This window comes from Mercurialis annua, linkage group LG1-X, assembly GCF_937616625.2.
Source record: "Mercurialis annua linkage group LG1-X, ddMerAnnu1.2, whole genome shotgun sequence".
NCBI classification, from domain to species: domain Eukaryota; kingdom Viridiplantae; phylum Streptophyta; class Magnoliopsida; order Malpighiales; family Euphorbiaceae; genus Mercurialis; species Mercurialis annua.
This window is the reverse complement of record NC_065570.1, coordinates 70,313,769-70,341,486: the sequence shown is the minus strand read 5'-3', so window position 1 is coordinate 70,341,486 and position 27,718 is coordinate 70,313,769. Positions and strand designations below refer to the sequence as shown.

The window sequence follows — 27,718 nt, the reverse complement described above, 5'->3', positions numbered from 1 at the left end:
TATTATTTTTAATTTTTTGAAAAAGATGATATTTTTGTACTATTAATAACATTAATATCTAATTCGTATATAAGTTAAAAATGAAGGATTGTTTTAAACTTTTTTTCAAATGAAAAGAGTACAATTTAATGCTTTTGGGTAGAGATGAAACATAAAAACTCAAAATTGGGTACAAATGGTGTTTTTACAAGGTCAGGGTATAAACGAAAAAAAAATGCAAGGTGGGGGTTTTTTAAGAAATTAAGCCCAATAAATGCGACTTTATGTATATATAAATATATATTTTTGTCTTTACATTTCACAATAAATGCGACTTGAGGTATATATAAATATATTTTTTTTTCTTGTAAAAGCATATCTAATATATTACACATCTTGCCAACCATATCATGTTTATGAAATATGAAAATTTTGAATGTGTCATTGCATAATATACATCTGTCTTTCTTGGCTAATTTTATTTGACAATCCCTTCAAATTTCATCTCTCTTTCACTATAATTACTAAATTTTAAATTCATACTATATTCCTTTTCAATTTTTATCTTATATCACTTTTATCTCTACCTTCATTCCATCCCCATTTTCATCAAAAAATTATGACGCATCGGCTAGTTGGAGTCATATTTCCAACCGACAAATTTTCAAATGAAGTTATTAATATGATTTATATAACTCAAATTGACCGCCGCATCATTAAATTTCGATAAAAATAGAGTCGGAGTGAGATCAAAGATAATAATGATAAAAAATAGAAATTAAGAAACATATAATTATGAATTAAAGCTAATGGATTATAGTAAAAGAGAGACAATAATTGAAGAAGTGCCAAGAAAAGTTACCCGCCTTTCTTTATTCAGACTGTGTTTTTTTTGAAACCTTAATGTACTGTCCATCTCCAAACCCTAACATTGGAGTTCTGACAATTTCTCCATCCTTGACATTACTACACCTGAATAAATAATTAATTAGTCTACAATATATGTAAAATATACATAAAAGAAAATAAATTAGAAATATTATTACCTGTATTTGGTCACAAAGACATGCAGAAACACCGCAATCAATACCTTACTGAATTCTGCTCCGCCGCATGACCTCATTCCTCCGCCAAATGGGATGAAATGTTTTGCACGAACATTTGGCCCTAATTCCTGTTAAGTTGTTTATTTTAAGATATCAGATTAATTAGAACGGCAAAGATATTGTTGTAAAGTCGTATTAATTCGTAAACAAAACCATCAAACCAAAAATGTAAATTATATTTTTTTATAAAAAACATAACATAAATTAATCTATATATATTATATATAAAAACACGGATGGGGGGGGAGACATACAAATTTACTAAATAACCCTTTATAAATTATTACTAATTGTAGTTAATTAAAGGTTTTATGGTAATTGTCTAATTAAAAATATAGTAATTAAAATATAATTCAGTTAGAGTTTAATTTGAATAAGAAAATATTAAACTTACGTGAAGATATATGGTAATTATCTAATTAATTAAAGATACAACACAATTAAAGTTTAATTTGAATAAGGAGATTGTTAAACCTATCGTACAACAAAGATTACATAGAAAGGCAACTTGCTAAATTGTTTATAATGCGATAATGTTCCTCCAAACAAGTACAAATTGTGTAATACCAATAACCAAATTTGTTAGAAAAGAATTAAGCCTTCAAATTGCTTGGTATATACTAAAACATTCTACGTGCATGATGGACTATTGATTAGTGTTTTGATAAATTATTTTTGACTCTTTTTAATTAGCTATTTAAAAATATTATTCTAAAAAACCAAGTAAAGTCAAATTTTACCATATTTTTTTTAATTCGCAATAAATATAATTATTTGACGAGTCACACTAAAAATCACGTGTGAAATGCGTAAATAAAACAATTAAAGATATAATGTAGTTAGAGTTTAATTTGAATGAGATAAAGCAATTAAAGAGATAATGTAGTTAGAGTTTAATTTGAATGAGGAATGTTAAATCTACGTACAACAAAAATTATTTACAAAGGTAGCTTATTAAATTGTTCTAATTGGAATAGAATTAGGCTATAAATGAAAGAAAGGAACCAAGCAAACTCCACACTACTTAAACAAGGAATTATCAAAAAAATTAAATCAAATTCAAATTCAAATCTTATATTTACAAAATAAAATTATCTATTTAAAATTATCATTAAAATTAAAGTAATAATTAAAATAAACTATTTTAAATATTTAACTTTTACTATCTCACTTTTTATTTAATCAATTAGAATTCTAAATAAAGTAAATCATTTTAAATAAAATATTATTTTAATTATTATTTGATGTTTTTATTTATATTTTTTATAAATAAAATAAATTATAATTAATTCTTATTTTTATTTTTATTTGAGATTTTATACTTAATTATTAATTAAATATGAATATAATTATTAATTATCATTATTTGACGAATTATACTACGAGTCACGTGTGAAACACGTAAGAGATTTTCCAACCCAACAAAAAATCTAACTAATTTACTAATATACATAAAATACATTGGTATAATTATAATTAATTATAAGTAAATGTTGTAGATGTCAATTAATTTATTAATATTATATTTATTTATAATAAAAATCTATAATAGTTTTAATATGAGAGAATCACAAAAATACAAAAAGAAAGCCCACCATTTTCACTAATTACAAGCTATTATGAAAACATTTCATCCATACCATTTCACATAAAAATATTTCACTAATACCACCTTGATGCACCAGCTATTGGTGCACCAAATCAGATAACTGACCCGCGCATGACGCGCGGGTCGGTTCATGAATTGCATCCAATTCAGTAATGAATTGGGTCCAATTCATGTTGTATCCAATTCAGCTTTTACTGAATTGGATTAGACCCAATTTTTTTTCTACTTTAATAAAATAAATAATTTATTTATGCATTTATTTTATATCTAATTTTTTTTTGTATTTATCTAATATTTGAATTTTAAAATATTAATGTTAATTTTAATTTTAAAATATAAATATATTAAATTTTAAAAATATAAATTATAAAATATAAAACATATAAATACACAAAATGATACAGTTTTAAAAAACATAATATTATAAATTATTTTTCAGATACATTATTGATACATACTGAACACGAGTCTGATGCATAAATAATTTATTTATCATATGTATAATTATATATTAGAGATGTATATATCATGTGTAAATTATATATCAGTGATGTATTTATAAAGTACATTTTAAAAAATGTATCTATCATGTATAAAATTAGACTCTAATATCACTACATATAATTAAACTCTAATATCACTACATTTATTATTTGAAAAATTAGTTAATACGTTTAATTAAACTCTAATATCATTACATACAATTCACTTTCTCGATTAAAAATTTTGAAAAAAAAAGAAATATTCCACCTATGTATCGTCTAATTACTTAATTTTTCAAATAATAAATTAATATATTTGATATCATATAACTATAATTTATACATGCTAGCAATCATGTATTTATTTAAATATATTTAAAAATATATCTATCGTGTATAAATTATGTATCAGCGATGTATCTATTACGTACATTTAAAAAATGTATCAATCATGTATGAATTATGTATCAACGATGTATCTATTAAGTACATTAAAAAAATGTATCTATCATGTTTAATTTTTTTATATATAAATATCACGTATAAATTATGTATCAAAAAATGTATCACATATGTATCTGAGATGCATCAAATATATGTTGGAAATATATTAACTATTTATCGAATATTTTACGCTTCTACTCGCCTTTTGCCTTCTTTCCACCTAGGGTTTCCGGTCAAATCATAAAACAAACCAATCAAATATATATGAAACAATAAATATTTGGTTCATTTTAATTAGTAATGTTACATATATGTTTATAAACTTTTCTAAATATTAAAACGAATCAATCGAATTAGTTAGTTAATTCAATTAATGTATCAAATATGTATCTAGCATGTATATATTGTGTATCAGAGATGTATTAAAAATATATTCGAATTTCAATTAAATGTACCAGAGGTGTACCAAAAATATAACGGAGATGTAACAAATATATGTTAAAAATGTATCAAATATGTACCAAACATGTATCATAGAAGTATCAAATATGTATTGGAGAAGTGTCAAATATATAAATGAACCGATGGAATTAGTCAATTGATTCAATTAAACCGATAAAAATAAAGATAAAATATGTAGTGGAAATGTATATTTGAAATGTATCAGAGATGTATCCAATATGTATCAATTATGTATCGTTCGAATATGTATAAGAAATGTATCAAATATGTATCGGAGGTGTATCGAATATGTAATGGAGGTGTATCGAATATGTATCAGAAATGTATCAAATATCTATCAAAAACTCGATACTTTCTCGATACAAGATTTTGGAAACCCACCAATAAATATATAAATTATATATTAGAGATGTATCTATTAAATAAATTTTAAAAATATACCTATCATGTAGCGGAAATGTATCAAATATGTATAATAATATATATGAAATATATATAAAAATATTTTGACACATCTCAAAAATGTATCAAATAAGTATAAAAATATATGTAATAAAATGTATAAAAAAAATAGGAAAATTTGTTCGAACAATCGAATATTTATCAAATATATATAAATATATCGGCAAAAAATAATTATATAGTATATGAGAGACATATCAAATATGTATCGAAGATATAAACAAAAAATATTAATATATTTGTATTTTTAAAATCAAAATTAAATTTAATATTTTTAAAATTTAAATATAATAAATAAATTTTATATATTTAATATATAAATATATAATTTATATTAAAAAAATAAAAAAATTATATCAGGTGCACCTTTTGGTGCACCTGAAATTTGCTAAGAATGACCCGCACATGACGTGCGGGTCATTCATTATAGCAAGTGCACCAAATGGTGCACCTTAAAATTGTTGAAATAAATAAACAAGTGCACGTGCATGTGGTGACACAATGGAGGCTTTTTTGGTCTTAACATGTGTGATTTGGTGGATATGTATTGACTTTAGAGAAAGGTGGTGTTGGTTGAAAATTAATAATGGAAGATGGTATTTTATGAAAGAAAAATTGTAATAAAATAAACAAATTAATTAATATTGTATTAGGTGAAATAGTGAGTTATTATTGTGGTTTTCTTGTTATTTTCTCTTTTAATATTGATTATGAATAAAATACATTCACATAATCATAAAAAAAATTAATTAATACATAAACTGACGAGACACATTACGTGCCACGTGCGTAGCACGTAATGCAAAACTAGTATATTTAAAAGTATGATGAAATTGATAATAAGAAATTATCTGTACTACTTTTTAAAAAAATTATATTACTAACAAATATTTTTGAATTTACCGCTATTTTAACAGAAAAATAACTTAAGATGTTGAATTGTGTTTTAAATTTTATTAATTGCACTCTTCATCTTTTTTTTAATATAAATGACACAAAATGTGAAATTACCGAATCATAATATATTTATTAATTCTATTATAGTTGTGAATTCATTTTATCTTATAAAAATATATTGTAATATATAAAAATTAAGAGTTTCATGAGTGTTATCAGAAACGAAAAATGAAATGTCGAAATATAGAAGTCTGACAAATTTTGTGCAACATAATTGGGCTATAATAGCTAATTAGCAATCAATTGTCTATACTCAAAATACATAAAATCAGGAGTTTAAACTTCATAAATATTTTGATTTCAAGAAAATACCTTCCATCGCCATGGATCGAAGGCAAGGGGGTCTTTATAAATATCTGGATTCAGGTGGAGAGAAGATGGAACAATCATAATTGTCCAGCCTTTCGGAATAGTATATCCTGTTAAATTTACAGTGTTTTTAATTAATCATATGCTTGGTTAGAAATTGCACCTAGCTAAATCATTTTAAAAAACTTTAAAGAAAATAAATTAATTTGTGCTACCATTTGTATAAATGTCTTCCTTTGTTCTCCTTAATATACCAATTGAACCGCTCATCCGAAGTGCTTCATTAATCACCTGCAAATATAACCAAAAACAAAGTATTGACAGCTAAAATTAAATAATTCTGAAGACGATACTCCAATATTGTTTTATTATATAAATTAATATCTAATATCTCCATAACTATGATGAAATTATTAAATATTTTGAATTGAAATTTTTTGACTGTTTGGTCAGGGACGGAACCCGCCCTTTGGCTGAGATAGCGACCGCTCCCGCAAATTTTATTTTTTGCAAAGTTATTCTTTCAAATTTTGATTTTTATTAAATATGGTTACTTAATTTTAATTTTTATACAATTAGTCCTTTCAAATTTTATTTTGTATAAATTAGCCACACTATAATAGAAATTCTAGTTCCGCCCCTGAGTTTGGTATAGTAATCAAGCCATTGTAAACTCACATGCATGGTGAAAGTCATGGATTTATATTCCTTCCATGTTAAACCAGTTTCTTTGTTTTCCCTGTTGACAAGAATCTCCTCGTTTTCCCTCTGGCAATATCATATATACATGAAATCAAAAATTAAAATTATTTAGAAATCATTAAAAATCAAGAAATGTAATTAATTAACATGGTGGGAAAAGTTAAGTACCACTAATTCTTGCATGATGAGAGGATGTTCGGTGAGTAACTTAATGGCCAGAGTTAGAGTAGAAGGAATTGTCTCAGAGGTGGCGAGTAGAAGTGCAAAGATGACAAAAGTTATAAGATCGTTTGTTAATAAACTATTCTCAGCTTTTAGGTCTTCTATTAGACTGTCCAGAAAATCCCCTCTACTTGTTTCACCATAATCTCCTCTTTCCACCATTGTTTCTCTTATTATCTTCAGAATACTCTTCTGATTCTGAACATTCAATCATGTACTTCATAATTAATATCAGTCTGACAAAATTAATATCATCTGTGATTTGAAAGTAGAATAATATTTACAATTACGTACTATTATCTTAAACCAGAACGGTTACTGACATTCAATTTGTTACGTTTTGCTAATTGTATTTATATTTTTACGACGGAAGGTTACTATATAGGAATTCAGACCAATATATAATTGGTTTTGTGACGACATAAAACTGTGTGGTTTTACAACTTTGGGACGTTGATTCTGTCACTATAAAAGTAATTGTCGCTCTGAATTTCTATGGTAACCTCCTTTACAATAAACATAAAAGTTACACTACTAAGATATAAAACTTACCTGCATACACTTGTGAAAGGTTGTGCCTGGAATATTCAGAGGAAAAGAAAATAGGCCTTCTATAAAGCTTGCAAAAGTTTCACTTAGACTTTCTCCTTTTTGTTCAGAATCATAACTGAAGAGTAACTTTGAAGTGAAATCTAATATCATCTGAAAATAGGAAAAACAAAACTCATATTAATTAGGAGTTGGTGTCCTTATTATCTAACTAAAAATTGTAATTTTTATCATTTTAATCCAATCATAAATTTTGTTTTTTAGAAATCATATGTATAAATCTACAAAAATAAAGTTAAATTATAAAAAGTTTACTTATATTAAATTTCTTAATTATTATTGAAAATATTAAAAATTTATAGCAAATTAAACAATTAATTAGTAAATTGGGCTAAAATTATTACTAATTTTTAAACAAAAAATAATTATCAAAATGAAAAATGTTGAGTAAAATTATTAAAATGGCGACAATTTTTGAATTTTACCGTTAGACATAAAATACATGATAATAATGGCATATTCCTCTTAATTAGTATAAGGTTACGTACCGTGGAACTTGCATGTTTGACTTCAATAGAATCTTGCTTAGACCAAGCATGCAACGATTTATTAACCATGTCTTCCAATTGAGGAAGGAGCTTTGATTTAAGTCTTTCAGGACCAAAATGCTCTGAAACTATTTTCTTTATATGCTTATGTAAATATCCAACAAATCCCTCTTTAAGAGAACCATTTTGGCCAAGAAGCTCAGCAAATGAATCCAAATACCACAGTTCCACCAACTTTCCTTCTTGCTGAAGAATAAAATGATTGAAATCAGCATCCGATGACACTACTACCGGTCGTCCTGCCAAGCTTGTCTTGAACATTGGCCCGTACCTGAAATGGTACTTATCAATAAGCAACACATGATAGTATGATGATAATTACAAAATAAATTTGTTTCTTCACGTCCGCAAAGGTAATGCGAAAATAATTTAAGTGATAAAATAGTCAAAACTCGCTTCTCTTGTTTAGTTTAGGGTTTAGAGTTTACAGTATTTTTCTCATCTCTTAATCTTTTCATTTTATAATTATGTTATTGCTTCTATCTATATATTAAAGCTTACTTTTTGATTCTATTTTTCATAAAAACAGGCATGTCGAGAGACTTGCTTGGAATGAAGAACTGAATAGTCTCTCCGATGAGCGGCAAGCCCATCGAACCGGGAGGAAGCCTGCCTTTACAAGGAGGATTCCGCCACCTGAAAATCCAATGAGCAACATAAACGAAAATCACAAATGCGAAAACATAGATACCAATTGGCGACATTTTAACTGAAAAATATGTGGATTGAGAGATCAGAATGGTAGATGATAAGATAAAATGGGAAAATCAGAAGGTACATTTATAATTAAACAGAAGGAGTTCAATTAATTATGAAGATAAAGATGTATCAGTGGAGCATCCAACTGCCCTACGTCGACATTAAATTCATCTGTTACCAAATTATTTAGGGCTTTAACAGTTCGGCATGGGACTAACAGATATACTTCAATGCCTCCAGTGCCAGTGCCTCCCCTTGTTTTTTCCTCATTTCATAATCCTTTATTATCATCTTATAAAAGTTCATTCAATGATTCAGCTTCAACAATTAAATATTACGAAAAAATATAATTTTGTGGAAAACCCACAACCTAGCAAGATGCTATCAGCACATATAATAGTTGTAATTCATTGATGTTAAGTATAAATTAATAATAGTCAAAAGATTAATCACTCAAAAATATCCAATTCTTTTAAGTTTTTTTTATTTATGGTATAATTTTTTTAAATTTCAATTTTAGTCAAATTCGATAAATATAATTTAATTATAGTATTCAATTTTGTCAATGCAGTGCCTTATTTTTTTAAAAAAAATTATAGTCTAATTTTGATCTCCGAGTTTGAATTTTTTTAATAATCTTTTGATTTGTATATGAAATCATCGGTGCGCGGTCAATTTTTTTTTTTTTGAAGCTTTGTTTATCTGCATGTCAGATTATATCTTGATTTGGTCAAAATTCTAATAATAGTGATTGATGAATATTATTTTAGATAGATATTTTGATGTTATTTTATGTACGTATTAAATTTTTATTGGATGTGTTGTTTTAATGGATATAAAACTACAACGGGTTCAGGTTATTTAATCGAATAAATTTGGTATGAATAATCTATTTTCAGGTTCTTAAAGTATAGATGTTTTTTTCATCCGATCTTTAAATTATTTTTTGTCCTATCTAGTCCTTTGACTTAACGAAAAGTCATTTTTAGTTTTCTGTTTACCTCTACGAACATCAACACGAAAGGGACGAGAAGAAGAAGCAAAGGGATCGACGAGAAGAACGGTGCGATACTATTTTGAAGAAAGGAGTTTCTGTTTTGGAATGAGGGGTCTGCGTTTTCTGTCTGAGAAGAAGGATATTTGATGAACTAGGGTTTTGATTTTAACATGTTAACTCAAAATGATGTGTTTTGATCATTTTAAAACTAGGGGTGTTCAAATTCAGTTTGGTTGGGTTATGAGCTTATAACCACCCAAACTGAATTTCTAATATTCTTGGGTTATAACCCAAATAATTTGGGTTATGTTAGTTTAGTTATTTAAAACCAACATGGATTATATGGGTTATTTAACTTATTTTTTTTTTGCTTTTTATCAATTTAGATGAAAAATTTAAAACCCAAATTTCAATCTGATTTTTTTTTATATAATAAAAAAAAAATTCCAGGAAAAAAAATATTTTCAAAAAAAAACTTAATTTTTTTTTTTCCAGAAAAAATATATTTTGATAAAAAAAAAATTCCAGAAATATTTTTTTAAAAAAAATATTTATTTCCAGAAAAAAATATTTTCAGGAAAAAATTTTAAAAAAAAATAATTTTTTTTAAAAAAATTTTCCAGAATTTATTTTTTTTTAAATATTGTTCCAAAAATATTTATTTCCAGAAAAAAATATTAAAAAATAATTTTTTTTGAAAAAACTTGGTGAATCAATCAACAAATGTATATGCATTTTAAATAATATATAACCCAAACAAACCCAAATAAACCAAGAAACTCTTTTATAGTTGGGTTATAAAATTTCAATAACCCAATGGTTTATGATTAAAATGAATATAGTGGTTTGGGTTGGTTTCACATGGTTGGTTTGGGTGGGTTATGTAAATTTTGTACACCCCTATTTAAAATGACCATTTTAGTTGATTTGCCAAGATTTGATGTTGGTTCAATCTTTGATTAGTTTGGGTTGTATGAACTGCCAACTTAGCATCACCCAGAGACTTATGCTGAGTTGGCAACAACATGGCGGGTGACCTAGAAAATCTTTCGGTTCGATTTAGAATTGGATAAAAGGTTCTAAATATTTCAAAATGGGCTAAAAGTAGACGCTTTTAAAAATTTTGAATATAACTAACAAAACTCGTAAATATTTAATATTTTTATGGGATTAACCCTATTTTTAATTATCTTTAATTTTATATCTATAAAAAACAAAATTAAGCTTAATTCTATTTAGATAGAATGTATAAAAAAAACCCTTCAAATTATTAAAAGAACAAATAAATCTCTATAATTAATATTTTTCTGTTTTTGTTTTTAATATTTTAAAGTGGTGCAAATAAACTATACTCTAGGAGGAAAACCAAAAAATATAACTAGAATGTCAGGGGCTAAATGTTCTAAAATATAAACTAAAAAGGCTTTTGTGGTTTTTCAAAATAACAATCAGTTTTGTTGTTATTTATTAAAAAAAAAATTATTAAGAGTTAGGTTTTGCAATTTTAAAAACGAGTTTTGCTAAATAAGGAATTAGTATATAAGTTCAATTGAAATTTAAGAGCCAAGAAATTGGAATCATTCAATTGATTCAAAAAATTGAATAGATTTATACGGGAATTGTTAAATTACGTTACACTTTAAGGCACCGTTTGGATTGAGTGGTTTTGAAATCCATGGATTTTATTAAATCGATGGATTTTAAATGCATGAAATGTAAAATCAATGTATTTATAAATTTCACAGTTTGGATTAATTATAAAATTAATGAATTTATAAAAATATATTTAAAATATTTAAATTGTAATATAATCCACCATTCATTAAAAGTAATGGATTTCAATTTTCCCACTTAGAAGGTGGGAAATTAAACGATGAATTTTGAAAGATGATTCATGAATTTCTCTTACTATTTCTTTCACTAAAAGATGAATTTTCATAAAACTCAAGGCTTGTGCAAAATTTATGGATTTTACTCTTTCAAAATCCCTCCAGCCAAATAGTGACTAAATGTTTTTAGATAAATTCATAAAAGGAAAAAAAATAAAAAATAAAAACTTTAACCATTGTGTCTTCCATTTATACGTCCATATCCAATATGGCAAAAATCCATTATTGGTCTCAATTCAGTTGCTTTTCATACAGATATATAAATCAATTAATTTTGTAAATGAAAAAATTAACTCCCATTTTTATAACCTGGTACTCTGCCATATGAAAAATGTTTTACGTATAAAAGATTTGTTTAATACAGTTGACTTTTTAATAATTAATATACATGATATATTAAAAAATTATTAATTAGTAAAATTATTAATTTATAAAATAAAAATAGCTTTTTTATATATAATTTTTATTTTTGAAGATATTTTTTAAATTAATGAGCTAGGCATGGTGGAACGGGATTGGGTTGGATGTTACACTTACAGTCAACTCAATACAAAATCTGCCCTCCAAGCAAAAGTAAAGGCACCACTGACATAACATAGTAAATCAAATTTATGGGAGAAAATACATGAAAATTGACCACTGCAACTGTCCATCTCAAGGAAGAACATGATGGAGCTGAATGCATCTATTAAATGTCGATCTGTTTATAAAAATTAGAATAATTTTAGTAGTTGTATCTGAAATCTTCGAATTTATTGCTTCAGTGTATGAATTTTTTTTAATTAATAGGTCCAATGACGAAAAATATACCCACCATTAAGCCTTTTTTTTAATTTTATTCTGAAGTTATAATTTTGTTAATTGTTCCCAAATTCACATTTTCGAGTTTCAATTTGACCCTCACAATCGAATTGGACTCTTTTTCATTGAAAAAAAAATCATAAAAATCCTTTAAAAGTATTTATTTGAACTCTTTTCCACTCAAAAAAATAAAAATGAATGACTTGTTTAAATTTTTTTTGAATGGATAAAAAATCAATTTAATACTTGAGGTGGAATTGAAATTCAAAAGTATAGATATAGGTGCAATTAACGAAATTATAAACGTCAGGTGAAATTGAAAATGGTCTAAAAGATGAGTGGCTCTTTAGTCAATAGAGAAAACTTATATAGTATTTCAGATTGATTTAATTCAAGTAAATGTAGTGCTCCCCTCTTCCTAACTATTAAAAAAAATTAATCTTCAATTTTATGTCTAAATTTATAACTTGGAATCAAATAATTCATTTTTATTTGTTTGATCAATTAAAATTAATATATTCTATTTGTAAATCAACTAACGATAAAGAGTATACAATATAAATAAGTTCAGAGATTAAATAATCCAGTTAAATTTTTGATTGACCTAAATATAAATAGTATTGTCCTTTATTAACTTAATAATAAAAAATATTATACTTAATTGATTAAAATAGTTGAGAGTAAATTGCTTGATCCCGAGTAATAAATTCAGAAATCGGATTAACTCGTTGCTTATTTTGCAGAAATATTGACATAGAAAATCCTATTTAATTGACTTTCTATATTTTAAAAAATTATAGTTTTATATATTAAATTTGGATCTAAATTAACATTATAATGAGAATGTTGCAAAGTAAAAATCAACTAAGATCCTCTGGGAGTTACTTTTGTTCATTCAATTATGTGGCTCAAAAGCACTGTATTTATACATTTTTCAAGTGGCTAAGAAATAAACTAAAAAGATTTATATACTCTTTTGAAAACTTTAAAGAGTTTTTTTGCATCGTTTGAAAATATTGAGAGGGTAAGTGGTAAAGAAATAAATAAAATTATTATTTGTTCTTTTAAAAAAGGCAGAAGGTACAAAAAAACCCTTGTAGTTTTCATAAAAGTACAAATCAGCCTTTTACTTTTTTGAGGTATAATTAAGCCCTTTTTGTTTTCAAAAAGAACAAATAACATCTTTCATCCAGCATCATTGGAAACACTCATTAATGGCTGACATGTCTTTCATAATCATATAGGAAAAAAATTCAAAAATAATTTTAATGTTTAAAATATTTACCGAAAATTTGAGGGGGTAAGTGTCCCAAAAGTAAACTAAAAGGGTTTATTTGTTCAATTTTAAAACAACAAGGGTTTAATTGTTCAATTTTAAAAACACGAGGGCTTAACTGTGCCCCATAAAAATAAAAGGCCTGATTTGTACTTTTGAAAAAAAGTCGAGGATTTTTTTGTACCTTCTGCCTTTAAAAAAATTAAAGTTTTTTTAGCCTTATTTTCTATTCAAAAATTGTCCGTAAAATAACCAGAATTTTACAGGTCAAAATCAAAGTCCTTTTTTTTGGATAAACCCATCCGATTTTCAAGGTTTACCCCTGACTAATCTGGACCCGACCCGCGTTGCGCACCTGGAATGGTGGGTAGTCTACCATTGGGAATTTTCTGTATTCACAAAACTCGAACTCGAGACCTTATTTAAGCGATATCAAACCACTTACCACTTGAACCAAACCCCATTGGTCGAAATCAAAGTCCTTAACAATTAATCCTAATATATATATATATATGGCAAATTAACAACCAAACTTTATTTGAAATTAAGCAGAATGAATGGAAATTGTCTGAAACAAATCAAACAAATACTACCTCTAAATTATGTCCTTGGCAAAAGCAAGAATGTCTAAAGATATGATTGGAATGAAGAACTGAATAGTTTGTCGAATGATTGAAGCAGTACATTGTGGGTTCCTCCGTTTGCATATCCAAATCATGATTATCATCATAATCCATGCCATAACATAAAATAAAACCCACATTATAGTATTACTTGCAAATGATTAAAGAAATATTTTGTTGAAGATTAAAGGAAGTGGTGTAAATGTGTTGGTAGAACAATATATGGTTATTAATGAAAGTTCCCACTCAACTACTACTCTTTAATAAACAACTCCCCCTGACCGACCCTAGACCCAATTGGACTTGTTCACAAGAATTTGAGTTCTGTGGAGTCTTCAGTTTTGTGAGCGAAAGAGAAGATAAATTCTTAAAAATATATACCACATACGCGCTAACTGTTTATCCAGTCGGCTGGCTGGTTTGCTTCACACACTATTGTTAATGTTTTATTGCATTTTAGTATAATACATTATTATTTAATATGTTTCATGGAAATTCTATAGCCGCTTTATCTTTTTCATACAAATAATATACCGAGTTCTTGAGAAATAACATGAAAAAGTGCTACAGAGCAATTAGTGCAATGTAATGTTTGTTGGAGTTCGGCTGTTTTATCATGGGGACAACGTGTTTGTTAGACTTCTTGCACCAGAGAAGTAGAGCCGTAAATAAAACATCTTAAAGAAAACGACATAATTCACGACTCCATATTGTATGAATTATTTCAACAAAATCCATTTTAAGGCTTAGTTTTGTTTTTCTAAAAAAATAATTCAACAACTTATGTGTTATTTTGTTCAAGTGGTTCTAATTGATTTCCATTGTCTCCTGCCGTTGAACATTTTCTTATCATTAGAGAAGAGGAATTTTTAATGTTTATAAAAAAATATATTATAATTTTAGCATAATGTAACCTGAGTTTTTATATCATTTGAACTGTGGTTGAACATTTTTATTTTCTAGTGAACAGTGGCGGATCCAGAAATTTAATATGGTGGAGTCCATTTAAATAATAAAAATTTAAATTACAAAATATATAAATTTTAGCTACACAATATAACAATTTTTTTTATCTATTTACAATTTCATATTTGAGTCAAATTATTGGGAAAAAAAATTGTTGGCGAATCTTGCTTATACAATATTCCAACATAATTTATCGAATAAAAATATATACATAAATAAGGTTATTAATAACTAAATAAATAATTAAATAGATATAAACTTTTAAAATTAATATACATTTTTTTATGTTATGTTTTATGAAAATTTAATAAACATTTATAAACAAAAAATATAAGCAATTTATTAAATTTATGAATAAAATTAATTAAAATTTAATTTGTAAGTTTTTTGAAAAGAATTTGTAAGCTTTCAATGTTTTTTTTTTAATAAAAGCTTTCAATGTTAAATTTAATAATAATAGACATTTTTGCATTATTATTTCCTTTTTTTATTGTCAGATTGCAATTATAATTTTTAACACATAGGTACCATAACTCTGCCTTAATCAGAATTTTGTTTTATATCCTCTTATTTCACTTAAATACCTATATAAAATTTATTTTAAAGAAAAGGGTGGGGTTCATGGGTCCCACCATACAAATAGTGGATCCGCCTCTGCTAGTGAATATGTTGTGATGAAAAGTTTGTGTAAGATGGTGCGTATGATCCGACGACAGGTTTTTCTAGGGCTGGTGGAATTGTTAGAGATGAGTTGGGAAAAATAGACTCTTAATTAAATTAGTTATTATTTAGATGGTGTTCTTTTTAATAAAAATGTTGATAATATTATTTTAGCCATTGTCTCTTCTCTTGTACCAAGAAAAAGTTTGTGCAAGAGAGATAATGTATTATCTGAGATATTTTTGAAATACAATTAGCTCAATTTGATTTTATATTTAGAAAATTTAAAAATGTTAATTAATTAAATTAGGATAATTTTAGTTAAATATAATTATTTTAGTTTTAATTAAATCAGTTGGTTTTAATCGAACCAATTGATAATTAAAATAAAAGAAAAAGAAGCCCATCTTTCCCTTTTAATTCTGATATTAATAGAAAATTAAATGAACAAAGAAAAAAAAGTGTGAACCCATTAATTTTACAGTTGAACCTCCCTGTTGAAAATCCAGCTAAACTTAGCACTAAGCGGCTTCATCTTCTTAGCCTTCCCATCGGCTCGCTCCTGAAGCCTTCTGATCCTAGGCCCTAACCCACAAACAAACTCCTGTGCACGTCTTCCCTCATCCGTCATTCCTTCAAGCTTCTCCAATCTCCACCGTCCGATCAAAAACTCCAAAATATCCGCATAATCATCAGCTGTGTACACTCCCATCCTCTGAGCAACGGCTGAGAAATGTTGAAACAGATGTGGGTCCTTCCCATCATACATCAGGTGGGCCGGCATTGTGATTTTCTTGCGCATCATATCAGCTATGGCTAACATTGCGCCTGTGGGATCCACTTCAAGTAGCTTATCAACGATCGCAGAATAAGCATTCTCGTGACGCTTCTCGTCTGATGCTATGGTTCCACAGATGCGCGCTAGTACTGGATCGCCGCCCTCTTTAGCTAAACGCGCCGTATTGCCGTGTGACACAAATGTGGCTCGCTCTTGAAAAGATGTGTATACAAAGCCCAAGTAGGGGTTGTTTTCTGTTCCAGGGTCCTACACATGTTTGACACTACTATTAAATATTTTGAGAGCTGTTAAAAAATATTCTTTGGATAAAAAAATTGCTGTAAATAAACTGAAACTGTTTAAAATAAAATTTCAGATAGTTAAAATATTAAAAGCATATTTGTTTTAATGAAAAGAAAAAGAAAAAAACTAACCATGCCAGCTCCAATCAAGTATTGAACAGTTTTCTCAATAAGGAGCATATCAACCCGACCCGACAAATACAAATAGCTCCTAAGTAAATCACCATGCCGATTTTCCTCAGCAGTCCAAGCCCGAGTCCACAAGGCCCATGGGCTATCACTAACCCCAGTCTCATCTCTAACACCGTCCAGTGTATTAATCATAGTCTGATAAGTAGGCAATGCATCCTCAGTGATCATATCACCAGCCAGCACTATAAAATACTCATCGGGAAGCTCAGCCGTCCGATCACGTAGGGCCCTCACCTGATCAGTGAAATCATCAAACGGTAATGTGGGGTCCGGCAGAAAGTTTTGGGGTTGCCAGCATTTTTCTACTGGTTTAAGTAGTGGTAGCACATTTTGTGTAGCCCAATTCTCTAGTGACTTGAATATTTCTATTTTTTCTTGGGGCATTGAATGGGTCTTTTTCTTAGGTTTTATTGGTGCAGCCACGGCGGCAATGGGTTTTTGACGGCGGTTGTGGTGGTGATCGGAGTGGGCCCATTTGAAGCTGTGGTGGTGGTTGGTGAGGCAGTGAGAGGCTTGCATGTTGTAGTGGCACTGTTTTGGTGAGTTTGTACTTTGTAGTACAAGTGGAGTGTAATTGATGTATTATGTGGCTAGTAATTTATAGTGCTGAATTAACTGTCTTTTTCTAAAATATTTTTTACTTTTTGGTGAGCGAAATCCCGGAAATGCCATCTGGAATTGATGGAATTTACAATTTGGATTATTGAATTCTGTTGGCTGCAAATTATAAATAAATTATCAACTCATTTAAATAAAAAGTTAATTATGACAAACTATTACTAGAACATTTTATCATGAACAACTTTGGCGGTTTATTTATCATTTGAGTTAGCGGATAATAACCGGTCTATTTTTCCAAAATTAAATTATGTTATTTTTCTGACTGAAATGATACCAATTTTAAACCGAAATTAAATCAACTTAACTAACTAAAATTTTAAAAATATGAAATCGAACTAACTGAGTTAGTCGATTAATTAGATTAAACATATAAAATACATAAAGAAAATAGTAAAAATTGACATTAAGTTTTGAACTTTCATAACCTCAACCAAGCTAAAAAAAATTATTGAGGAAGCAAACTAATCGAATTCATAAAATAAATAATCAAATTTAATTGAAACAGATCGATCAAACCAATTAATTCAATTTAATAAACTGTCTACTCATCTCTAGTTATTTTAGGGAGTAGCATTTAGTGAATTGTGATTTGAAATTGGGAATGGGAGAAAAGATTAAGCAAGGGTCAGAATGGTCTTTGGCAAAGATGAGAAAACAAGGGGTGGCAGTGGTTTGTTCGAACTAGCTAAACACAAACTGTGGGTATTGGAAATGAATTAAGCAGAAAAAGATGAGCAGAAATTGAAGAGTTGAATAATTAAATCAGTTGAGGACTTAAGATGTTTAGTTGTGTTGACTTGACAGCACATTCTTTTTCTTTGGTAACATCGACAAAAAAAAGTTCTAGAAATAATGTCGCTATTGATGGAGTCAATAATGAACAAAGGATCAATTCACCCTCTCAACTTAACACGAAAAATCGAATAAATCATTTTGAAAATTTTTGGATTAAACTAACCAGCAAATTAATAAAACCGGATCAATTCAACTTGTAACTTAACAAAACCGGCTCAAATTCACCATTCTGACACAAAAAAGAGAGTGGATCACCTAATTAAAAAAAATTCTGATTAATCCTAATTTAATGCTAATTTGATATAATTAGAATTTTAATTAAATCTAATTATTCTAGTTAAATATCTAAAATTAATCAACTGAAAACCGTTGCCACTGACTCCGCCAGAAACCGGCCACCACCGGCCACTGTTCTCAAACGAGAACGGTAGGTTTGTTCTCAGACGAGAACAGAGACGAGGGGAGCGTCCGTTGTTGAAAATGGAGGGATATTGGCGACGGCGGAGGAATCCAATGAAAGGAAAAAAAAGAAGGGAAAAAATGGAAAATATGGTGGAAGGGATGTGGAAGAGGGAAGAAGAAAAAAAAATTTGGTCCTTCAAATTTAGTTTAAAAAATAAATTGATTTTTGAAGTTTTAAAATATAATGGGTAAAATTAAAATTAAAAATTATTAAGCATTAAATCAGAAACTAAAAATAATATTGAGTACTATTTTGAATTTTTTGTCCTTTAAAACCAGAGAGTGTGTTACACTTTCTGAGGAAGGATGTGATCTCTTCAATTTTATCCAATTGTGGGTCTGTTTGATCCAAAACCGTTTAAAATAACTTCTTTTGATATTTCATATCAAATTAAAGGGGTGAATTGATCCTTTGTTCAATTAGTAATAATGACTGGTTATAAATTTAACACAAAACACTCGTTTCATCTTCATCTCAGATTTTCAAGAGTAGTTATTATACTTTGAAAGATGCTTTATGATCCACATTTTATCATCCTCTTACGTAATAGTATTTCATTCGTCCAATTTTTTTTTCAAAATTATAGATCTCAAAGTCTAATTTTTAATTCATCTATTTTTTTATTATCACGTCAGATGGATTAAAAAAAACATTATATAGCATTACTCATTATATTTTTCACATATATAAATGAGTTAAATTTGATTTAATAAAATCGTAATTCATTTAAAAAAAACAAAAGATTACTAACTAATTAACGAACTTATTTAATTTAAATAAAAGTAAATTTTAATTAAAATTTTAATTATCACTTATGATATTTTATCAAATAAGTAAGTGGTTGTACACAATATTTTATTACATTTTAAATTTATAGCACAAAATGACTCTTAGAAGCCTATAAATTTACTTTTAATATTAAATTTATAAACTTCATTAGTTAATATTGCTATTAAAATTATGATGAGTTTACTTTATAATCAATATGGTTACCGCTATGGTTGGGTTAGAAACATATTGAATGAATTGATTATTTAATATATCAGAATGTCTGTGATAGAAGGTCGTTAATGAATATACAAGACAAAGTGAGACGTCTTCTTGTGATTAAAAAAAAGGGACGATGACAAAAGTACCTAAAATTTTAAAAATATTTACAAAAGTACCTGTAAACTTTTTTTATTTAAAAAAATACGACTGATTTAAAATTAATTACAAAAGTATCAAAAAATGAAAATTAATTACAAAAGTACGATTTGTATAATGTCGGTATAATTATGGTATAATTTTGGAATATTAAATCTATAAATCAGATAATTTAAAAATAATATTTGGTTTATTATTGGTATAATTTCAGTATATTTTTGGTATATTGATTATAAATTTTTATATATATTTTCTAATTGATAACATGTATTTTTTTTATGTGTATTTTTCACTATAGTTGGTAATGAACTAGAAAATTTGTATACTTTTGGTATACTGATGGTATAATTTTGGTATATTATTAATTTAATTTTCAGTATACGATTTGATGTAATTTTGATAAATTTTTATTTAATATTACTAAAATCTCAGTATGTATAATGTTGATATAATTTTGGTACAATGTTGATATAATGTTAGTTTATTAGTATACTAACATTATACCCACAGTATACACCGTATGTTTGATATTATTTTTTATTTTTTTGTACTTCTGTAAATATTATTAATATTTTTGTAAATGAAAAAAGTCAACATATACTTTTGTAATTATTTTCATTTTTTTTGGTAAATGGTGTAATTTCCTCTAAAAAAAATAAAATTGGGTTCTCGATAACTGTTCGAGTCTCGATTAAGAACAACTCCCTCCGTTTTTTAGAGGAAATTAGGCCCAGCACTTATAAAGCTTTACTTATTCTCAGATATACCGCCCAGTCATTCCTCCCTCAATTATACCGTAAGCTTTAATCTTCTTTCAAAATTAATTTATTTTTCCTACAATATTACTGCTAATTAACTTTATTAATACGGTTTCTTCAAATCATCTAATTTTTTTCTAATCTCCCTCCAGCGCCTTTCTTCACTTTCTCATCTCGGCTCGCCGGTGGTTACCCAAAAAAGCAGCTCGTTTCAAGATCAGTGACCTGTTACATTTTTGTACTTTTTTTCTTTACTCTACTTTATTGCCTTGTACTTTGACGTTTTTCTTAAGATTTTGATCTTTTTTTCTTAATTTCTTCCTTTCTTTGTTCGAATATATGAAGCAACCGATGAATTTGGAAGAAATTGAAGGAAATCGGATTGGCGATACAGAGTCGACCAAGATCATCATAAGAAATTCATGGAATCATTGAATCCTATCTCTATAGCCTGAATCGAAAAATTGTAGGTGGAATTAAACCAAAGAGGTGGGTTAGGTTTTATGGGGAAATTGTGTAAGAAATTTGATTAGAAGAAATTAAATTGATTATATTTATGCCAAAACTCACAATCTTCATTATCAGTTAGCTAAAGAACTTTAAATTCCTTATCTTATTGCTATTGGAACCTAATTCTTCTAATTTGTTAAAGAAAGATTCATACACTCATGTGGATGATGTCATTTTTCAATAAAACGATAGCAAACTGTTAATAAACAGTTAGTAAATTAATTTATCTTTTAGTAAACTAATAGTAAATTGTTAGTAAACGGTTAATAAATTAACTATATTTTATATTTAATAAATTAACTATATTTTACATTTAATAAATTAATTATACTTTATATTTAATAAATTAACTATTTTTTTAGTAAAACGATAGTAAACGGTTAGTAAATTAACTTATCTTTTAGTAAACAGATAGTAAACATTTAGTAAATATAATTATACTTTATATTTAATAAATTAGCTATAATTTTTAGTAAAATTAGTAAACTGTTAGTAAACGGATGGTAAATTAACTTATTTTTTAGTAAACTGATAGTAAACAATTAATGAATTAACTATACGGTTAAAAAATAAAATTAATAGTAAATTTGATTTTTAGGTAAACTGTTAGTACACAATTAGTAAATTGATAAAAAAAAAATTTGTTAGTAAACCGATAGTAGATTTATCCTTTTTTTATAAATAAAAACCGTTAGTTAACTGTTAGTAAACCCTTAGTAAACTATTTGTTTGTAAACCGTTAGTAAACTATTAGTAAACCAATAGTAAACTTACTGATTTTTGAAAATAAAAAAATCGTATTTTTCAACTCAAAAAGTGTAATTTCGCAACTTTTAAAAGTCAAACCGTAAAAATCAACCCAAACTGGTCAAACCGTATTTTTCAAAATATTTATACACAGTATGGGTATTTTTGAAAAACTCTTTTTTTTTTAATTGTCCATTTAGCAAATTTTATTTGTCTACAAATAGTTGTCCATTTAGAAATCCCATGTGATATTAGCTACTTACCTTCCAAGTTTACCCATCCCTAATAAATGACTCTATGTTTTAATTTAAAAGGCATTTATTAACTAATATGGATATATTAGTATTTTTCTTTATAAATTAAGACAAAAGAAGCACTATCTTGGTATGTGTAATATTGGCTAAATGGACAACTAAAAAAGAACGGAGGGAGTATATCTTTCGAATGAATCATTTATTTTTCATATATGAAGGAATATATTGACTTGTGATTGAGAAATATTTCATAATTTAATAGACAGTGAAAGATTTATAAGACAAATATTTTATATTAATAATTTTAATGTAATGTACTATTGTTATTAAAGCAATTTTATTATATTTAAATCTCACTATTTTAAATATTTCAAATTTAAACCTTCTCTCCCTAATTATATAAAATACAGTATAATTATATATTACTCCAATTCATCTTGTATTTTGCTAGTATATTTTGCATAAAAAAATTATTGTAATATGTAAAATTTGAAAAATAAAAATGTTAGATATCCTATAATTATGGTAGTCACTGGTCATTGATAAATGCAACTATAATTGAAAAAGAAAAGACAAGAAAAAGACAACCTTAATTAGGGGGTGTATATAGTGCATTAGTCATACAAAGTTCCATAGAAAGTTTATTAATGCTCAATTGTTTAACATGGACATGTAAAGGAATAAATTAAGTAACAAATGATGAACAATTATTTAGTGCTAATTAATAAACATTAAGCCTTGCTTTCAATTTCCAAAGATTTATTTTGACCATGACCAAACTTCATGTTTTCTTCTTCTTGTTTCTTAATAACTTCATCAACATGAAGATCATCTTCAATCTCCAGAACTACAGATTTGGGACCACGAGGTCCATCCACTATAGCTTCTTTAACCTTCAAGTGTTCATCAACACGAATCAGATCAGTTTCTTGAAGTTTCTTGTTTCTTTTCTTGATGAAGCAGCATAGTGCAAATGCAAGAAATGCAAAAAATAGAACACCTCCCAGTGAGACAAACACAACCACTATCACGGTGGTGCTGTCATTGCTTGGTGGTGGTGAATGGGGGATGTCAAAATTGTTTGAAGAAGCCATGAGAGGAATATTAGTTGATATTATAAGGTAGATATCTATGGAGAAGATGATTGGAATGTGTTAGGGGAGATGAGTATTTGTAGTGTGAGGCTATGGATTATTTTGAAGTGACTTGACTCTCATTCTAAGATTTTATTGTTTGCATTGGAAAACACTTCTTTGTTTTTGCTTCTCAAGCTTTGCTGCTTTCTAAACCCCAACTTCAAGGATTTATAGTTGCAGAATTGGCGGACAACTTCAAATTATATGGCTTTGTAATAATGTTTATAAAAGAAAAATTAGACTTATTTAAACGGCAAATAATTTTTTTCCCCGAAGATTTGACCTAACATAACGAGTCACAGGACGAATGTAAAAATTATTAGGATTAATCTATTTTAAGGCCCCTAAAATATACGGTTTTTAGTTTTAAAGTCCCTCAACTTTAAATTAGCTCTGGTTGGTCCATATCCTTTAATTTTTCGTATTTATAAGTGCTTCGATGGATGTCCGTTAAAAAAAGTTATACGCGTTTGACGGACATCCATCGAAAGGCCTATAAATACGAAAAATGAAAGAACAAGGGGCAGAAAGAGCTAATTGAAGTTGAGGGGCTTTTTAAACAAAAATATATACTTTAGGAGTCTCAAAATAGGTTACTCCATACTTTATTTACATAAATTAAATATATTTTTAATTTTTTTCACATTATGACCATATATCATTTAATTCTCAAATAAAATATTAACGTCTTATAGATTTTTACAGTTTAAAATTTATTTATTTTAAATAAAATTCTAGAAATCTTTTCAGAATTTTAGAAGTTTAATTAAGATCATAAATTCATAGAGGAGCCTAATTGCTCCACGCCCTAAATCATAAGAACCTTATATGAAATTCAAAGGTGTGCGTCATCCGTCCAACTGTGGAGAAAGTGTCATCACACAGATTTCACATGTGTTCTCAATACAGAAATTTACATTGAAAATTTGCTTTTCAAAAAAAAAAATCAATTTCAAGAATGTATCAGACTCTATCACCATTACAAACATTTCAAACAGAACACGATCATCAATTACGCCTAAAAAAATGACTAACAAGATACAAAGTATTTTAAAGATTTCATGAATTGCTTATTGGCAACTTTTCTTGAACTTTATGTCCCTTACGATTTCGAGTAAGCTGAAGTTAGACGGATAGAAGCTCCCACAATTCCAGCAGGATTCACTTGAGCACGGAAGATAGAGCCGAAAAGAATTATTATTCGGACATCAGATATGACAATAGAATTTCATTCCACATATCAGGTACTCCGGGTAGACAAAAGTGGCTACAATCAGGCACCAGTGGATTGTCGCTCCATGCACCGACGTGTGCATCGCTCCTGAATGCTCCCATAGGCGTCACATGTAGAACTGTAACAGGAAGTGACATTTTATCAACTTCTTTGAGTATTATGTCTGAAACTGGGCTACGGTCCTTCCCTCCTGCTTTTGACGAAGGCCGCCTTGTCACTTTACAAGAAAGACGGTTCCGGCCACTGGCAAAAAATGAATACCATCAGTCTACTTTTGCATATATTCACACAATGCTAAGTCACACGTAAGTCATGAATAAGGATATTCCCGTTGAGCTTTGATGACAGTTACTATATGAGGTAAAATATTCCAGGAAAAAGCAAACTTCTGTTACCAATCTGCAATACTTCTTACCCTAAGAAAATAATGGAGATTGGAAGTACTCATCTCCATTAACTCGTCAGCATAAACTCTACATCAAAGGAGTTGTTTCCACTATTTTAGAATTCAGGCTACTAACTGCTAATGATTCATTAGTGCATATTTAGTATTAGACATGTAAGATGGGCTGAAAAACTGCTTTACACTGCCTATAAATATTCAAGAAACAGAAGAAATCAAGCAAGGTTCAAATATACACTAACTTAAGCATCAAAGTGATTTCCATTAAAAAAACATCAGAGCGATTTTCCAGGCAAAAGCCTGGACCCCTGTCATTTTTATTGTTTTGCAGGTTATACTCAAATAAAGATCATTGATGAACATGTAAACAGTGCCAAATGCAAGATCAATTGAAACAGAAAACAGAGGTGTCACGTCCTCAACTTTGAGGCCATAGGTGAATAAAATCTTTGACAAGTCATTCTCAAAGTAGACTACCCAAGCCTATGTTTGTTCAGTTGGCTATGACTATGAGAATCCGAAAAACCTTATATTTGTTAGATTGTAGAACAAGAGAAAATGATGGGGCCATTAAGTGCAGTAAAACTACTAGCAATGTCAGCAAAAAAACAATAAATTTGATTTATTCAGACCATTGACAATTTACCATGATAAAGAACAAGGAATCAAATATATGGAAGCCAATTGAATGAAAGATTGCACACCTCCAATGGGAAGATTCAAAAGTACGAAAGAAGACTTTTGTTCTGTTTGCATTGATGAAATTCTCAGCCCAGGATGCCCAAGTGCTTAACGATGTTCTGAAGGCAGCTGTCGTAGGCAATCCAAGCTTCAGCGAACCACCAATCTGAAAATAACAACCCCTGTCTGAGAAAAGATATTAGTAACACTTCAAATTTATCAAAAAAACTCGGTTGTCAAATGCAACACATAGACTAATGATTCTAAAGGTCTCACATATAGACTATGTTGCACGGAAACTTTCCGAACCCTACATTTCGATGTTTTGTTTCTATTTCTGCAAGCGGTTATGAAACTCCAAAACTCTATATTTATAATCTTGTAAAACTTATCACTTTGTATACTTTCTGCTATATTTCTGTTTCCGCACTACATAACATATATATTAATTATTTATAGGTCTTAAAGAAACAAATATAGTAGCGAAAATCAGTTCAAAGGGAGGCATATAACTTACATCTCAAAAAGTTTACTTGGTGTCCACCAATGCCCTGAATTGAATATTAGAACATCTGAATCAATCCACTCGTTGCTAATATCATCCAACTTGTCAAGCTTGAGAGTTGATTTAACCCTCTTAGGAGCATGCCTAGGCCTCGGACCAGGCTGAACTAAAAAAACTGATCTATAAAAATCAATTCTTAAATCAAAAGAACTAAAGTTTACACCTAAAAACCTAATTTGCTTAGTGATCTTATTCCCATTAACTTCATAAACACTCCTTTTATCTTCTACACCAGTCATGAGCATACATATCAAAGACTCCCATTGCGTTCTACTCAATGAATCGCCAACAAAAACAATCCGTTTCCCACGCAATTTTTCAAGAGTTTGCTGCACATGAAATCTTGGGATGTCACAATCCTTAGGCTTCCATCTCCATTTTGTATAACCTCTATCTATTCTGCCATTAGCCAAGCAATTAAATCCTTGCTCCACAAAAGGACATTGTGAAGCATTATAAAGAGGGTAAGTTTCATCTCGGATCCAGCTTCCTCTAAAAACGTTACACTCATTAACAGATCCATTACCGGACTTAGAAACCTCAAAATCATGAAGCTGAAATCTTGGGAACAAAAATAAATAAGCACATGCCATGGCTACAAGGAATGACAGAAATAATGAACCAACTGCAAAAACTCCATTGAATGATTGAAAGCTCCATAATTTACAATGCCCTTTTATTAATCTCTTGATAAAAATGAAAATCTTGGTGTAAAATGGCTTTAAATGGCTAAATGAATTTTGCATAAAACCATCAATAATCTCAATCATTTTTTCTTTATTTCACCAATCACCATAGATGAACCATAAAAGTCAAAACTGACTGATCAAAGATGACCTGTAGAAGTGAAAATCAAAATCAATGGTCCTATTTAAGCACAATGAGATCATAAAAACAGAATCAAAACAACCACCAATAAGTGAAAAAGTAAAAAAAATACAAAGATAGAGTGTTTTACAGGATTAAATAGTTGAAAAGAAAGAACTTACAGTTTTTTGAAGTGGGTATTGCAAGAAAGCAAAAGTTAGCAAGATGGGTACTGCTTGCTTGCAGTTGCAGCTTTTTAATATTACTGTAATATCCCGTAAATTTTTAAATTTATTTTTTTTATTTCCGACGTGGTTCCGGATGTATTTTGTGGGGTATTTGAAGTTTCGTAAATTTATTGTGGTTCGATTCATCCTCGGTTCGGTTTTAAAAAAAAATATATATTCTCCTTTGGGTCTTGGTTCAACCAAATGGTTGAACCAAGGGATAAACCAGGTCTCTTACGAGACCTGATGAAATCCCGTAAGGTCCCGTACGGGACTGGGCCTGTCCCGTACGGGACT

General features: G+C 28.2%; 4 protein-coding genes and 1 long non-coding RNA gene across 5 annotated transcripts; 1 reads left to right on the top strand and 4 right to left on the bottom strand.

Annotated features, from left to right (window-relative positions):
* Nucleotides 1-293: 293 nt before the first annotated feature.
* LOC126687535 (beta-amyrin 16-alpha-hydroxylase CYP87D16-like) lies at nt 294-8,610 on the bottom strand. Its single transcript, XM_050382099.2, has 9 exons — nt 8,393-8,610; nt 7,832-8,162; nt 7,287-7,436; nt 6,681-6,932; nt 6,489-6,578; nt 6,026-6,101; nt 5,814-5,920; nt 1,026-1,153; nt 294-951 (listed from the first exon to the last, which is right to left on the bottom strand). The coding sequence occupies exons 1-9, from the start codon at nt 8,593-8,595 to the stop codon at nt 852-854; spliced, it is 1,437 nt and encodes a 478-aa protein (XP_050238056.2). The 5' UTR covers nt 8,596-8,610; the 3' UTR covers nt 294-851.
* Nucleotides 8,611-16,190: 7,580 nt separating this feature from the next.
* Nucleotides 16,191-17,668, bottom strand: LOC126679498 (stearoyl-[acyl-carrier-protein] 9-desaturase 6, chloroplastic). The gene is made up of 2 exons (XM_050374542.2): nt 17,015-17,668; nt 16,191-16,847 (listed from the first exon to the last, which is right to left on the bottom strand). Exons 1-2 carry the CDS (start codon nt 17,591-17,593, stop codon nt 16,281-16,283), a joined length of 1,146 nt encoding a protein of 381 aa, XP_050230499.1. The 5' UTR covers nt 17,594-17,668; the 3' UTR covers nt 16,191-16,280.
* A 3,159-nt stretch (nt 17,669-20,827) lies between these two features.
* Nucleotides 20,828-21,530, top strand: LOC126665027 (uncharacterized). Its single transcript, XR_008790349.1, has 2 exons — nt 20,828-21,095; nt 21,203-21,530. It is a non-coding gene; the product is annotated as an uncharacterized LOC126665027 (long non-coding RNA).
* Nucleotides 21,531-22,982: 1,452 nt separating this feature from the next.
* LOC126664759 (protein TRACHEARY ELEMENT DIFFERENTIATION-RELATED 6) lies at nt 22,983-23,527 on the bottom strand. The gene has a single exon (XM_050357302.2). It carries the CDS (start codon nt 23,460-23,462, stop codon nt 23,100-23,102), a length of 363 nt encoding a protein of 120 aa, XP_050213259.1. The 5' UTR covers nt 23,463-23,527; the 3' UTR covers nt 22,983-23,099.
* An 838-nt stretch (nt 23,528-24,365) lies between these two features.
* On the bottom strand, nt 24,366-27,462 carry LOC126665465 (protein trichome berefringence-like 7). Its single transcript, XM_050358284.1, has 4 exons — nt 27,377-27,462; nt 26,340-27,224; nt 25,846-26,004; nt 24,366-24,981 (listed from the first exon to the last, which is right to left on the bottom strand). Exons 2-4 carry the CDS (start codon nt 27,155-27,157, stop codon nt 24,702-24,704), a joined length of 1,257 nt encoding a protein of 418 aa, XP_050214241.1. The 5' UTR covers nt 27,158-27,224; nt 27,377-27,462; the 3' UTR covers nt 24,366-24,701.
* Nucleotides 27,463-27,718: the final 256 nt, after the last annotated feature.